Consider the following 16,656-nt stretch of genomic DNA (forward strand, 5'->3'; position numbering starts at 1 on the left):
TCTCTCTCTCCTCCTCTCTCTCCTCTCTCTCTCTCCTCTCTCTGTGTGTGTGTGTGTGTGTGTGTGTATGCGCGCAATTATATACTAACGTGCCTAACACTAACCAACAAAGAGAGAGAGAGAGAGAGAGAGAGAGAGGTGGAGAATGTGTGTGTGTGTGTGTGTGTGTGTGTGTGTGTGTGTGTGTAACGAGCCACAGGTGTATATACAGTAGAAGAGGAGGAGGAGGAGGAGGAGGAGGAAGACCTGGAAACATTACCCCCCCCACTAATCTCCTCCCCTCCCGTCACCCTATCCCTCTCCCCCCCTCATTCCCCGCCGCGCCCCGATCCTCCCTTTCTTTCCCCTTCATCCGATGACCAACCCTGAGACAAACACACACACACACAGAGAGAGAGAGAGAGAGAGAGAGAGAGAGAGAGAGAGAGAGAGAGAGAGAGAGAGAGAGAGAGAGAGAGAGAGAGAGAAGAGAGAGAGAGAGAGATTAATTAACCAAATAGCATAACAATAAATCATTCAACTGACAGAAATAAAATATCAAGAACAACAACAACAACAACAACAACAACAACAATAATAATAATAATAATAATAATAATAATAATAATAATAATAACAATAATAAACATTTCAAAACTACATGCATTTTGTCACCTTAAATGCATAACAATAATTTTCTTAAGAAGACATTTAAAACATCATAAAAGAAATAAGTTTGTTGTAATAAACACCTTCAAAAATTCATATATATATATATTATATATATATATATATATATATATATATATATATATATATATATATATATATATATATATATATATATATATATATATATATATATATATATATATATATATATAACCTAACCACTGCGACCACTACTACTACTACTACTACTACTAATACTACTACTACTACTACTAGTAATAATAATAATAATAATAATAATAATAATAATAATAATAATAATAATAATAATCACAACAAGAACTGAAGCATACAGAAGTAATACAAACAAATGCAATAACAAGGACAGTAATAACCATATCCCACCCTCGTTTCAAGATGCTGCATAATTTATTAGAATTTCCGTCTTACTTTTACTGCAGGCAAGTGTTGATGTAAGGAGCAGAGCAAAGAAAGATGCGCATATTCGTCAAGATTACTCCCACATCAAGGCGCGGATCGTTTACAAGAATGACGGTTATGTAATATATTCTTTTTTATCCTACTTTTTTTTTATCCCCTTCAGCATAACAAATGATAGCGCGACCTCGTTTTCTTCGGCGCGTGAGCCAGTTTCATTCGCATGTGTAGGAGGAACCAATTAATTTGTCTTTTATTTCTTTTACGTGTCCGGTCTGACGAAAAAAAAGACGATAAAAAGGTATATATTAAAAAAGAAAACGCTGAATATGTTTTTTTTTTCTCTCTCTCTCTCTCTCTGCGACGGGCGAAAGTTTCATTCACGTATTAATTACAAGAAGATAGGAGAGACTAATTCATTCATTTTTTATTTATTTCTTATTTCTTGTGTCAGAGAGATCAGTCAAGGAAAATAAGGATATGATAATGAAAAAAAATAGCTTCCTTATACCGCCGTTCACGAAAATAAATAAATAGATACAAAAGAGAAGAGGCAAACATACGTACATGAACAATTATTTTAGAGGAGACATAATATTCACTTTCATATTTCATTCAAAAGTCAGAATTTAAAATATATGAAGGGGATTAGATATGCTGGTGAACATTTATAAATATTAGTATTTTACGTTTTTTTTTTTTTGCTGCTAGTAAGAAACATATATCCTCTTCACCTATTGCAAAGCTAAGAAGCCAAAGACCTTTTAGTGTGCTTCACGATCCGCTTTTTTTTTATAATCTTTACATTTTGCGCATTTTTGGTGGACAATTTTTCATAAATTAAAAGAAATGCGTGCTTACTTGTTCGTCATTAAATTTTAGGTTATAACACGGCAAATCTTACTACGGATTTCACACGTAACGTATTCTTAGTTCATTAATTCGACCCACAACACAAATAAAATAAAATAAGACCTGAAAATACGTAAAAGAAAAAAAAAACGAATAAAAAATATCTAATAAAGAAAAATAAACATGCAAAGCAACCATAAAATCTGTAAATATTATAAGGAAAGAAATAACCACAAAATCAGTAAACGAGAAAAAAATAAATAAAATAAACAACAGCAAAATCTATCATCAAGATGAAAAAAAATGAAAATAGTCATAAAATCCGTAGAAAAAGAAAAAAATCTGTAGAAAAGAAAGAAAAATGCACAAGAAAACCACAAAATCTGAAGAAAAGAAAAAAATGAGACAAAACAGCCACAAAAGTCCATAGACAACAAAACAAAAGACAACAAACAGCCACAAAATCCGTAGAAAACAAAAGCAAAGGCCACACCGCACCACAGTAAACACGGAAGCAAAGTTTTACAATAAAGTTCGTGACGGTAAACACTTCAGGAATCAAAGCAGTAAGAAAGAGTGCGCGAGGGAAAATGGGAGAAAAGCGACGCGTTCTTGAGTTTCACCAGTAGAGGCGATGAGGAAGACAGAAAGGAAAGGAAGAGCAGCCCGAACAGTAGCGCATAAATATATATTGTATGTGACCCTTTGCTATGGGTCTGCTGGAACGTAATAAACAGTGGTGGTGTAAATGTGGAATATACGAGTAAATTTGAAAGGTACAACTCACAGCAATGAGGAGTGATGGTATAATTAACTTTTTAGTGCATGTGGTTATGTTTAGACTCAATAAAATCTAGCGTTACTCTAATAAAATAACTGTTATCTTGTTACAAACAGTTAAAATTGTTAATGAAATGATGAAAGGAAAGACAGAAAGGATACTCACATTAAACCCTATACAACAACAAATATAAGTAGGCTTTTTTTTTTATAGGCAGTAGAAAGGTAAAGAAGATGAAGGAAGGAAGGAAAGAAGGAAGGAGGGAAGAAAGTATAAAAAGAACATTAATATTAACCTCAATACGGCAGTGAATATAACAAAGTATCCAGGCCGCAGCGTGTACCAAATTCAACCAATTAAGATGAAGGCAGGAAGGAAGACTCACATTACATTCTATACAGTAGCAAGTATAAATAGTTCCTGTGTTCCAGATTCAACCAATTAAGGCGATGAAGGACGGCAGGAAAGAAAACGCATTAAAAAGTATACAGTAGCATGCATAAATAAATTGATCCTGCAATGTTCCAGATTCAACCAATTAAGGAGAAGGAAGAAGGAAAGATCCACGTTCAACTTTATAGCAGCGCGCACAAATAGCTCTCAAGTGCAAGAGAACAAGAGAATTTTTGAGCGCACCCAGTGAATTTCTTGCTATCCAGCCACATCGGGCGACGCGCTGGCAGGGGAGAGTTTTGGTCGCTTCGATTGAATGCAAGGTGGAGACAAATATAATTATCGAAGGCAAAGATGTGGGTGGAGCGGAGAGCGAGCTGCCAACCACCGCAGGGCGAGACTTCCGTGGCGCACACTCCTCATTATTGTGTCCATTTCTGTTATAAATATACAGACAATGATGCGATTCTTTCGACGCATGGACAGGGTGCGTGAGCGAGCGGCTGTCAAGGCTTTCCAAAGGTTTATACGCCCACGACTAAGGGGAGACTTACGCGATGCATTTAGAGGCTGAGAAGCAATGCCGATGTGTGCTAGTGTGTGTGTGTGTGTGTGTGTGTGTGTGTGTGTGTGTGTGTGTGTAGATCTTTGGGTACGCCTTTTACGGAGAATGTCAGCCTAGGATATGCTGTACTCGTACATTTAAGCTTCTATGACTTTTATTGTAGTTTGGTGTAACTGCAAATTGTACCTAGTAGGAATAAATCACTGAAATGGATGTAATGTTATTGCTTTAAATATTATTTCTCTTTCTTTTTCCGTTTTTTTTATCTTTACATTAAGTTAACGCAAGAACTTTTCCATTCCCTTCCCTTTCACAATTAACTTCCAACGCAAACACTGAGGCAAAATATTTTACATTTTTTTACCATTACATTTCCATGATAGAAAAAAATACTCTCTTTTTCCTTAACACAACTTCATTTTTTTCTTCTTAAGACGGCTAAGTATCGTGACATTTCTTCAATGCATGAATTGCTCTCTCTCTCTCTCTCTCTCTCTCTCTCTCTCTCTCTCTCTCTCTCTCTCTCTCTCTCTCTCTCTCTCTCTCTCACGTATATTATCAGTAACTCAGACCTGTTGCAATGAAGCTGGCGATGAAGACAACACACACACTTAAAAGCAACAATCGCACCATGTACATTTAGCTAAATAACACGTTATGTGGTTCAGAGCGAGACTTGGGCACACTTCGCGAAGCTCACACGCTCCATCCATCATGATCAAAGAAGAAGAAACATCGGATTATTTACGATCAGTGACGGGGAACGCTTGCCTTGTCTTTCCCATGCAGCGGCGGAGCGGGAGTCTCACGCAGAGCTGGTGAGCGCTGGCAACGAAATCATAACGAGTGGTGGAACTCTCTTGGACTTCCGACAAGGTGCAAGTACAGCCAGCTAGCAACCCAACCAGCCGAGCAGAAGCAACACGTCCCGCCTCTGCCTCAAGAAGGGTTGTGTTTTGAAAGGCTTCGCGCTCTCATCAAAACGATTTTTTAAGACTACGCTTTTCCTCACAATTTTCAAGCAGTGTTTTGAATATTCACTAGGGATTGGCACCTTCAGTGGGTGTACTTTTTTTCAGCCCTTTTGTTGTCCTTGGGATAATTCGTTGGGTGTGGTAGATGATTTGAATAGTCTCAGTTAAGGGTGTAATGTACGTATAAGGAAATCCCATCCGTGAAAATTCTTGAGCGTATCAAACCTAACTTGTGTGTCATGACTCATTTCTGGTTTCAAAGAACGTGTATATGTGAAAGTGACATGAAAAACAGAGCAGAGACAGAGAGTAAAACAGGATTATCAAATTACTTATCTCGTTACCTGTGCGTATTACAAAGATAACAAAGAAGGTTCATATTTCACGACGGTCGCCGAGCTGATAACACAAGACACAAGATAAAACGTACGAAGGAAGAGAGAAAATACCAAACGTGGCCATTAAATTCCCAACAAGAACGGGAGCAAGGGGAGAAAGAAGACTCGAACAATAAGAACGAGTAAAATGTCCAAACAATGCAGAAACAGAACCACCACCACCACCACCACTACCACCACGTACACTCCACACAAACAAACACATTACTACAGTCGACAAACATTCATCCTCTGCTCCACAAACAATACTAGTCGTAGATTACACACACACACACGCACACACACACACACAAACACCTTTCTCTTCCTCCATACTGTAGCTAGTTTCTCTCTCATACCTTAGTTACCTACACGTGGAGAAACAAGAGTACTAATGGATTTAAAACTTGTATTTTGTAACAACAGCGAAAATGAGAGAGAGAGAGAGAGAGAGAGAGATAGAGAGAGAGAGAGAGAGAGAGAGAGAGAGAGAGAGAGAGAGAGAGAGAGAGAATTAAATCTTTAAAGTTTTAAGCATTTAAATCTCGAATCCCAAGTTTTCAGAAGCACAGGATATCTCTCTCTCTCTCTCTCTCTCTCTCTCTCTCTCTCTCTCTCTCTCTCTCTCTCTCTCTCTCTCAGACCTCTGCCCCCCCTCACACACACAACATGGCCTATTTTCGCAGCAAACAAGGCGTATCAACTCGAATGAATGTTATGGAAGTAAACACCACGCTAGTGGCCAGGGGACCATTGCTTTACTAATGATGGGGCTCAGAGACAAGCGAGGTGCCAACCCAGCCTTCCTTCACTACCTCCCTTCCTCGCTGCCTCCCATGCTAAACCGCCACGCCAGCCACAGTTGATTGAAAAAAAAAAGAGAAAAGAAAAGAACCTTAAAATGGTATTGCAAGGAAACAGGAGGAAAGAAGAATACAGAGAAAGGAAATACAGAAAAGACATGTGGATGAAATTGTAAAGTGGTTAGGACTGCATGATTTTGTTTTATTCCTCCGCCTCACCCACCAAAGCTTCTCTGGGTATCTTAATGGATTGTGATTGTTGTTGATTCTGTCTTAAAAAGTCTTCTGGGTATTTGTTGGTGATGATGGTAGTAGTAGTAGTAGTAGTAGTAGTAGTAGTAGTAGTAGTAGTAGTAGTAGTAGTAGTAGTAGTAGTAGCAGTAGCAGTAGTAGTACAAGAATATGCACAACAACAACAATAACGTAAAAGCAAAATACTACTACTACTGTACTACTACTACTAATAATAATAATAATAATAATAATAATAATAATAGCAACTTCTTCACTAACAACACAAAAAACTGGTGACTACTCTAATTCTTATATAATTCGTAATGCTAGATAAGCTATTCAATACAGTTTTAGCATTTTTTTAATCCAATCGGATATATGTAATTACAAGATGAAGTCTGCATTAGTTCTCTCTCTCTCTCTCTCTCTCTCTCTCTCTCTCTCTCTCTCTCTCTCTCTCTCTCTCTCTCTCTCTCTCTCTCTCTCTCAACAGCACCTAGATACAATACTAGAAATCCCACATTTTAGAACACGTTGCAAGCAAAAATACACACTATCAACAACATGACAATACTCATTCAGCAAAACAACACAACACGTCATCAGCAACACTACAAACCACGTGCTAGTAACACAACATGTCGACAGCAACACAATAAAACAGAACACAACATGTCGCCATCAACACAACGAAACACGTCTCCGGCAACACAACACAGTATGTCACCCTCCCAGCCCCGCCGCGCCTCACACCTTGATGAATGACACAATTTTCACGCACACTTACAATTACTGCCACTGTGTAATTGAGTTCTACAGTGAATATGATACAAATGACACCTGCAACACGATCAGTTCATTCTGTCGTCGAGATAATTTATCCCGCACAATGAATCATGTCACTTATTAGAGCGCCCCATCCCTCCTCAGCGGCCTGCCAGTGCTCTGTCCAGTCCAGCGCTAAGGGCACTTTACAGTCTGAGTCAGTCTTCAGGAACGTCATTGGCCGCAGCATAACACTTCAATCCACACAGTTTAATCCACTCCATGGGATCCGTTTAATTTTGTTTTGGATATCATTACGGAGTTCTAGCAATTCTAAAGTTTTATCTTTTAGTTATTAAAGGATTTAATATCATTTCTGTTATATATGTTAATTGTCATCCATTACAACATTTCCTGTATTCTAATTAAGAACAGATTAATTTATCGAGTTTGCAAAATGTCTAGCACTGAATGCGTTAAACCGGATAAGCTGAGCACCACACCTTGCTCTTGGTCAGTTCGCGAGAAGACGCAGTGCCCGCTCTTACAAACCACTGACGGCTGAAAGATTACCCGTGTGTTCGGGTGAGTGAGCGGGACTCGCGGCGCCCCGGGCGAGGTGAGGCTATAGGCGAGGCGAGGTGCGGTGGTGCGATGCCTCACGACGGGCGGAGCGGCGGGCCCTGCTGTCCCGCCGCCAGGTTCCGCCGCTGCTTACCGCCGAGACGAGAGTGGAATGCCTCCTGCAGATGTTACCTATTATTAAGATTTCACTCCCGGTGCCTTGCTGGACCAGGGGAGCGCCATCTGAGGCATGTGTCGGCAACTTGTTAAGACACGTTATTACGACGCGGCGGCCATGTGTACCCAACCCGCCAATCCCTGTGTGTGTGTGTGTGTGTGTGTGTGTGTGTGTGTGTGCGTGTGTGCGGAGACCAACACGCCTGCTCAGTAAACACACAAACACATCGGCACGGTCGTCCCTTTCCAAACACCTAAAGTATCTGTAGCGGTGAGCAAAATGTGACCTGTGTTCTTAGCATCAAATTCTCAATTGTATCAGCATCTTAACAATTTCAACGGGTCTAGATCCTGAGTTTTTTTTTTCTTTTTAAAGTTGTTTTCATGATTCTAGCAATTGTTTAATAAGAATTGTACACCAAAAGTTGGAAAATAATTCCATGAAAACCCGAGTGGCTTTGGAAAATAGTATTTATTAGAGAACAAAGCGTTTGAAAATATGGACCATAGAAATTCCTGGCAGAGTTGTTTTTTTTTATTTTTACTTCGTACTCTCTCTCTCTCTCTCTCTCTCTCTCTCTCTCTCTCTCTCTCTCTCTCTCTCTCTCTCATACACACACACACACACACACACACACACACACACACACACACACACGTGAATACATAAGAAGTGAAACTGTGAATAATTACCAGATAAGGAACAAAAAAGAAAGGAAGAGAATAACATAAAAGATTTGAATTTGATCTGCTGAGATGGGAATATTTTCAATAAAACCGAGGCAGCGGAGACGATCAACTAACTGACTGACTGACTGATTTTTAATGCAGCAACAAAATCAGTCAATCTATCTGTCAGTTAATCAACCGCCTCTCTATCTTCAGTTTCCATACAAAGTTTCTGTTTTGGCGCAGGACGTTTTTGTATATTGTGTTGTTGTGATGTGATGATGTGTGACAAATGACCCTCACATACCTTGCCTCTGTGTGTGTGTGTGTGTGTGTGTGTGTGTGTGTGTGTGTGTGTGTGTGTGTGTGTGTGTCGGTTCGTCATTCAATTATCCCGCCTTTTCACACAATCACTTATCATCACCTCCACACAATACTTGACTATATAATCACGTCATCAATAATAACTGCACGCCATCCACCACAACGCAGCAGGGAAACATGAGAAATAGTTTTAGAATGTACTGAGATAAAAGTAAGTGGAATATTGTCATCCTAAAAATCTTCCCATTCAGCTTCAGACAACGACACAGACAGCTTCATTACAATTAAACAAACAGAAGGGAAGCTAAAACGGACTTCACGTAAACCTCCCTGCAGTGAAATAACGTTAACGATGCAATACAATAACCTAGACTTAGACCTGACATGATGAAGACAGACACATCCACACCTACACACTGCACCACACCCTACACGGATTCAACCCACGTGGGCCTCCACCAGGAATGTATGGCTGGAGTTTCACAACCAAAACAAACCTTCGCCTCACCACCACCGCCGCATCACTCTCTCCCTACCCTTCCCTCGTCACTCCAGCGTGAGCGAGCCGCCCCGGACCCACAACCCTTGCGAGACTCACCATGCGTCCGTCCTCCTCGACCTCTGGATGCTCCATCTGATATACAGGCACGGGTTCTCTATTTTTGACCCGAATCTTGACGGATTTCTAGTAACACTGCTCAGAGTCAAAATGTCAATGAACGACGCGCACTACCTCACACGGGCCACGGTAAACAACTGAGAGATCTCTATGGGCCATCCCTGGGCTAGCGCAGTTGCCAGACGTCGATGCCACCGGATGACACTGACACTGCTCCAGTATTCCACCTCGCGCTTCTCATCTACCGCTCCTCCGCCTCGACGCCTCGACAGATTAGACTGACTAGAGGCTAAGGGATAAGGGAATTTGATTGATCATCTGTGCTATGGGAATTATATGGCGCGTTATACATTACCTGCGAGGTGAAGGCGCTGGCAACCGAATAGTGCGCAAACTGGGCCGGTGTGTGCGAGGGGGCGTGGCTATCAACATGGGCGGAGTTTGATGCCACGTGATCGACCAATGATAGCAGTTTGATAGCGCCGCGGTGGTCCCCCACGTCACCAGTGGCGAGCCTCGCACCGCCGTCCTGTCGCACTGGTCAACTCGCGCAGCGGGGCGGAGTTCGATATCAAATTGATAGCGCATCATGGTGTCCTCCGCGGTGCCTCTCCCCTGGCACTCGCCCTCATGACATGCAATTGTAGTAAATGATTAGAATGATTTAACACATTATCTTAATTTCGCTCAAACAGGTTGTGTGGATTAGGTAATTACCTTCCACCTAGACACCACACCTGACCTGACCTCGTGTGGCACTTTTCCTTCATGACATGTAACTGTAGCAGATATTCATAATCACAGTATACATCATTTTAATTTCGCTCAAAATAGTCACCAGGCCTGACAGAGAAGCCTTGCATGCCAGGTCCGTATTTCCAAACGTTTGGTAGTATTACCTGGAATACTCTGAACAGACTCTATTGCAAGTTAAGAGGTTTTCTTGGGCATCTTCATGAATTTGGTGATAGTTAAGCTCGAATTCTGCATCATACATGGAAAAAAAAAATATTACATGCGAACCCAACTAATCATCTCTGTGGCCTTTAAAGTTTGTCTCAAGCCCAAAGCATTTCAGAATACGGACCTCTAGTAGTGCAGTACTAGCAATGCCTGTGCAATGGCGGGATATACCACCAGCAGCGCGCCGCCCAGGAAACACGCCAACCTCGATTGATTGAATTAAAGGTGAGAGTCTGTGTATCGCACGGCCACTGTGAGGGCGGCCACAGCAGCAACACAGATCTTTGTACTCCATGACGCTCTCTAGTCTGTATGAATATTACAAAGGAGTGGAATTTGGTGGTGAGAAAGCACAGGAGTTGTAAGAAGTGTTTGTGTTTCATCTTGTTTTCTCTCGTAACTGAAATTAATGATGTTCTTCGTTGCTCCATGACGCTCTCTAGTCTCTATAGACATAAAAAAGGAGTGGAATTTGGTGGAGAGAAAGCACGGTGGTTCTAGAAAATGTTTGTTTCATCTTGTTTTTTCTCGTAACTGAAATTAACTATGATTTTCGTTGCTTAATATTCGTAGCCATGTGATTATTGAGTGAAGCACACACACACACAGATAAGGCAAAAAAATAAAAATAAATAAAATAAATAAATAAATAAAAGTAAAAATAAAAAACACAAGAACTTCAAGTAGAAACTCTTAGCCAGATCAGTTACTCAAACAAAACAGGTGATAATGAGAACTGAGACGCCGCTGAGAGATTGACACCCCAAACTGACATCCATGCAACGAACTGACACCCGTACCGACGCAGCCAAAGGACCTCATGTTCGTGGCTACAGGCAAGGCTTACATGAAACCTAAAGACCTGCGCGCCTCAGGATTATACTAAAAAATCAATGTTCTTTATGTACTTGTGTCGCAGCTTTATGTGGCCCAAGGAAGAGGCAGGAAGCGAGAGATAGACATCGATAAATAAGTAGATAACGGATAGATTAACAGACAGATCCAGACAGGAAGATGGATAGGTAAATAGGTAAGCAGGTAGGCATGGGAGTAAGCAGACCGCCAGGCCAAATATCTATCATATTATTAAGACATGCCGCCGTGGTACAATGAGACCGTGCGCGCTTTTGAGAGCCGAATGGTCTTCAGGCGTATAGGTTCGAATCCTAGCCACCGTTCAAAGGTAGGAGGGGCTTTCACTCAGGGTAACGGCTCCCGAATGCCAAATCCAAAGTCCCTCGTTACGAGACACCATCCGAGAAACCGGATGTAAAAAATATAAAAATAAATAAATAAATAAATAACAATAATAAATAATATAAATAAAATAAAATAAAAATTACTGAGACATGGAAACTTAAACAAAGGTGAGGAAATATAAAGTCTGCTATACAGAAGGAAGATTAAAGATTTATGTTGAGGATCCATCAAACCAAAGGTCATTCTTTCATAAATTTTAGTTCCAATCTCATAAAAAAGTAATACATTTTGTTGTTCCCCATCAATGTACATACATAACATGTTATACAGCATCAATTTGTACATACATACCAACAACAATATATTTTCGTTGATGTTTTTAGCTTCAAGATATATAACAGTGCAATTTGATTTCAAAAATACTGATTCTTCATCATCCCAAAATCTGATCTGGATACACAAAAATATAAGTATTTTCTTTAGGTAGCAAGTAAAGTTTTCTCTGTATCTTATCAATTACTTATTTATGGCACATTATGTCTTTGTTAAGGAGAATGTTCCCCTTGGCAGTTATGGGACAATTACAGCTTAAAACTAACATTGGCTCAAGCTGCCTGACAATTAATTTGCAGTGGTAGCAAATACAAGCTGCACATCAACGTTTTTCAGTGAAGTTTTGTCAAAGCATAACAGTAGTCTATGTGTATTTCTCCTCTATCAAATGGATGTAAATATATATATTTTCTCTATATATCATTAAAGCATATATATATATTTTCTGTCAGAAAAAATGTGTCTGTCATAAATGTGCATATATATATATCTTTTCTTTTCATCATAAAAATATGTACATTTTCTCCTTCTACCAATGTACATTTTCTACCAATATAAAAGACACTTACAATATTGTCATGTGCTTAAGAATTTCAGCAAGCATTAACTTACTTCCCTTCAAGTTTCTGACTTAGCAAGTGTGAAGATTTCTACTAATGTACCGTAAGGATGTATGAAAGAGAAAAGGAAAAGACAAGACTTGCTGGTGGGAGGAGTTCCAGTACAAAATAACATCTACAGTAGCATCAAGGAACTTTCATAAATAAAATACACTACAAGTATGATCCCTAAAGTGCAGTGTGCTTCTACAGTCATGGTCAGAAGTCAAGTAACTTTCTGCACTACATAACTTCCAATAAGTTTTGCCCTTTCCTTTTGTGCTAAGTCTCCTTACAAAACCAGATAATTAGATTCTTTGATAGGACCTCAGATTGATGACACAAAATGTATTGGGAATGAGTGCAGCAGGTTTACTGATTTCTGATTCTAACTGGATTTCTGACACTGGAAAAGGTTCACCTGCAACTATGAAACACATGATAGTGGTAGTATTTAAAGATATGAAAGAAATAGTATTATCCTGAGAGAGAGAGAGAGAGAGAGAGAGAGAGAGAGAGAGAGAGAGAGAGAGAGAGAGAGAGAGAGAGAGAGAGAGAGAGAGAGAGAGAGAGAGAGAGAGAGAGAGAGAGAGAGAGAGAGAGAGAGAGAGAGAGAGAGAGAGAGAGAGAGAGAGAGAGAGAGAGAGAGAGAGAGAGAGAGAGAGAGAGAGAGAGAGAGAGAGAGAGAGAGAGAGAGAGAGAATGGACAAGGCAGGAGAGGTGAAGAACAAGTGATGGAAGAGATCTGGACCCTAGTTGTTATTACCCTCACCAAGAAGAAACAGGAAAATATACTTCCATTACTGTTAGTCTACCTGCCACTTGCTGTACATTACCTCAGGCATATCAAGAACATAAGTGAATAAAGAGATTGTGTAAGAGAAGATGATCTACACAAGGCAGCTCCCAAATCTTACAGTTTGAGTTCACAATTCTTAACTGCAAGACATATTGGCATGTTTCAATCACATTATTTTTTGTGCTTGATAGAAAAAAATTATACCTTGGGTCTGGTTTGCATATGTTGGTTATCCAAGAAAAGTTATCGAAACTGTAAAATTAAATTAATTATAATCCCTGAAAAGACTCACTGTGTTGAGTTAAGCAAGATTTTTTTTTCAAAGGGTAATCAATCACAAGAATCTCGGTCTGAAACACTTGGCTCTCAAAAGACCATACAGATAATTTCTCAAGTTTCCAAGGGTGTTTTTCTCATTAATGATGCAGGATTCTTGTTAAACTGTCACTAGAATGATAAAAACACCTTTACAAACTTCAGTAACTTTCACTACAGCCTGTTGAAATAGTCAAAACAGGATGCCAGTGTTTGAGAATAAGGGCCAATCATAATACTGACAAATATTATTAAGAATTTGGTGACTTTAAAATGAATATTACCTTAGTTGCCTTGAACCAAGTACATTTGTATTACCATAAGCCAATTACATCTTAATTACCTCTAGTTAATAATATCTTAGTTGCCTTACACCAATTATGTTTTAGTAATCTTAAAACAATCACAGTATATCTAATTACACTACTAACTTAAAGATGTGAGGTATTTTAACTGTCTGTAATCCTGACTAACATAAGAGGTATATACTTGAACTGCCTTAAAATCTTATCATAAAGTATGGAAGGGCTCTGACACACACACACACACACACACATACACATACAAAGTGCAGCTGTAACAAGACATATATTAGATTAAAAAGTGTTTTTTTTTTTTTTCTACAAGACCTCACAAACCTATTCAACTTGCATGCAGTCCCTTAGTTTAGACAAGGAACATGTATAGCTTAGTTTCTATAGTGAAAAAAAAAAAAAAACTTATGCCTAGCACACCTCTTAGAATAGATCCATAAGTTCCCAACTCACTTTGCACTAAATTAACTGACCGACCACATACAATTTGAACAGTCTTGCAGGGTGTCTCAAGGAGAACACTTAATTAATCGAACACCTCTCTGGTTCATTACATAGCAAACTTGTACATGTAACACACTAGAGAGAAGTCTTTACATTGTGCTTCCTTGCTCTGTTGTAGGTGCTCATACATCTCTCTCTAATCTGTACAGTCACTTACACATACATCCTTTTATATGCAGTAAACCCTTAATAAAATGAAGTAACAGGAAGGAAGGCCAATTTGGTATATCAGAAAGTTTGTTATATTTCCTAGTTGTTACAGTGAGGCCTATTAGTGACCTCTGGTTGTTAGGAGTCATTCAGTGGTAAGTAATCAAACAGTGGCAAGTCTAACAGAAGTGTAGAAGGATACATAGAAGAAGAGAGTTATTAGTTAATGCCCTCATGTAATTCAAAGACCAGCTATTTCCCACAAAGCAATAATAACTGATCCCTTGCATCCTGTTATGCCAAACAAATATACAAATACTACAGACTTGCCACATGAAAAAAAAAAAAAAGACAAAATGGCTCTGCCTCACCAGATCTCCACTTGGCCTTCTACCTTCCTTTACATCTATACCAGTATCTTTCATATCCACACCTTACTTTAACTTTTGTCCTGTTTAGTTTCCCTTTCAAACAGCGAATATTGCACTTCTAATTCACATTCACCGGTGTTTCCCTTACTTCATATCACCAACAAGGCATGTACCAGTTGTCTTGTATAAAACTTCCCATTCATTTCCACTATCATGTTTCTCTCTAGCCATATCATAACATTGCACTCCTAATTCACTTTCAGCAGAGTGTTTCCCTCACTTCATATCACCAACAAGACATATATTGACTGTCCTCTATAAAACTTCTCACTCATTTCCAAGTCATATCATTGACAAAGCATGTATTGTATGACCTGCACAAGATGCAGTCGGTGTTGGTGCAAGCAAGAGGCAAGATTGTCTCACGCCATTCACTTTACATAATCTAATAGTACTGATGTATAACCTGCGAAAGAAGGCTCTAAATCATTCAGGGATGTGCAACTAATGTGTGTGCAATACAAATACAAATACAACTCAATTTTGCCACAGTCTTCCAAAACAAAATGGGAATACTTAAATCAATCAGTAATAGAAAGCATCAGTCAGTGAGTCAGTGGCAATATTACTATGTTGCCAAGTTATCAGGTGGTTAAATTACTGGCCATACTTCACAGTTGGGTAAGAAGAATACATGTTGCACAAGAGGAGAACAGAATGGGGCCAGGGTAGGGATGGACCAAAGGGAGAGCAAATCTCCTTCTCTGCATTATCATTCTTACAATTTACAGAGACAAAATGTCTTGTCTTGGCTACTCTGTTTCAAGGGAGAATCTTAGATAGATACATTTTTTTTCAATTCAACAATATATGAAAATAACAAAATATGCACCAAACATTCATTCTACAAGATTGCTAAAACATTAAGTGCTGCTGCAATTTTGTACATGTTGTGTAAACTCTAAGTCAGTGGTACATATATAACTAACTGCTGAGAGAGACCGGATGGCTGAAAAAGTGCACAAATATTAGTTTTTATCACTATGGAACAGTGATAAGAGCTTCTTATTGCTATGGAATAATGATAAAAGCCGGGAACAGTGATAAGAGCTTCTTATCACTATGGAATAATGATAAAAGCCGAAGTGTTTGGACAGCTGTCAAGATAGCACTGTCCTCAGCTGTTCCAAGGCCATCCCAAGTTTACAGGGGTGCCAGTGTGGGTCACTCAGATGACAAGTTCATTGGAGTTATGGCAGAAATGTGAGGTCTTATGATAAACCCTCAAGAGATCCAAGAAATGAAGCCAGAATTTGTATAAAAAAGCTACTATGCAATTCTCATGGTATAGGAGTTAACCTGAATAGAATGAGATTCTGTCTCAGCTGCATGACCATTCAGTCCCATGAGGACTGAATCACATGAGGAAATACTTAAAGCTAATTCTTATTGATGACTCCTTCAGGCTGATACACAACCTCAACCCAAAGTCCAGACGGAGCTGGAAATTCTTTGCAATGATGTACAATTTCACACTGTTTACAGATTACTTTGAAGAGCTGGCAGAGAAAGAAGAAGTGAAGTTTCAAAGAATGGAGATACAAGATGAAGGTCAAATTAGAGAAGATTAAACAGTTTATCAGTGATAGGAAAGCAGAAAATGCAAGAAGTAAAGTTTTGAAGAATGAAGGAAAAAAAAAGATAAGGTAAAATAGAATTGCATAATAGCCAAAGAGAAAAGTCTGCTCTCAAGGGCCAACTGGACAAACTCAACCTGTCATGGCTGAGCTTGAATACAATCAAGTACATGAAGCTCTGGATCAAGGAAGTGAAGAGGAGGTGAAAAGATTAGAGGGCTGTGTAATTCAAGCCATTGAGCAAGTTGAGATCAGGAAGAGAAACAAGAAGATTGCATCACTGAA

At 39.3% G+C, this 16,656-nt stretch overlaps 1 protein-coding gene across 1 annotated transcript in view; it reads right to left on the minus strand.

Annotated features, from left to right (window-relative positions):
* The window catches only part of LOC135106885 (uncharacterized), a 175,160-nt gene extending 165,779 nt beyond the window's left edge, over nucleotides 1–9,381 (minus strand). The window contains exon 1 of the mRNA XM_064016258.1: nucleotides 9,166–9,381. Coding sequence (XP_063872328.1) covers nucleotides 9,166–9,201 — 36 coding nt within the window. The 5' untranslated portion in view covers nucleotides 9,202–9,381. The remainder of the gene's footprint in view (nucleotides 1–9,165) is intronic.
* Between the last annotated feature and the right edge of the window lie 7,275 nt (nucleotides 9,382–16,656).

The sequence above is a fragment of the Scylla paramamosain genome, chromosome 14 (genome assembly GCF_035594125.1).
Source record: "Scylla paramamosain isolate STU-SP2022 chromosome 14, ASM3559412v1, whole genome shotgun sequence".
Taxonomy (NCBI): domain Eukaryota; kingdom Metazoa; phylum Arthropoda; class Malacostraca; order Decapoda; family Portunidae; genus Scylla; species Scylla paramamosain.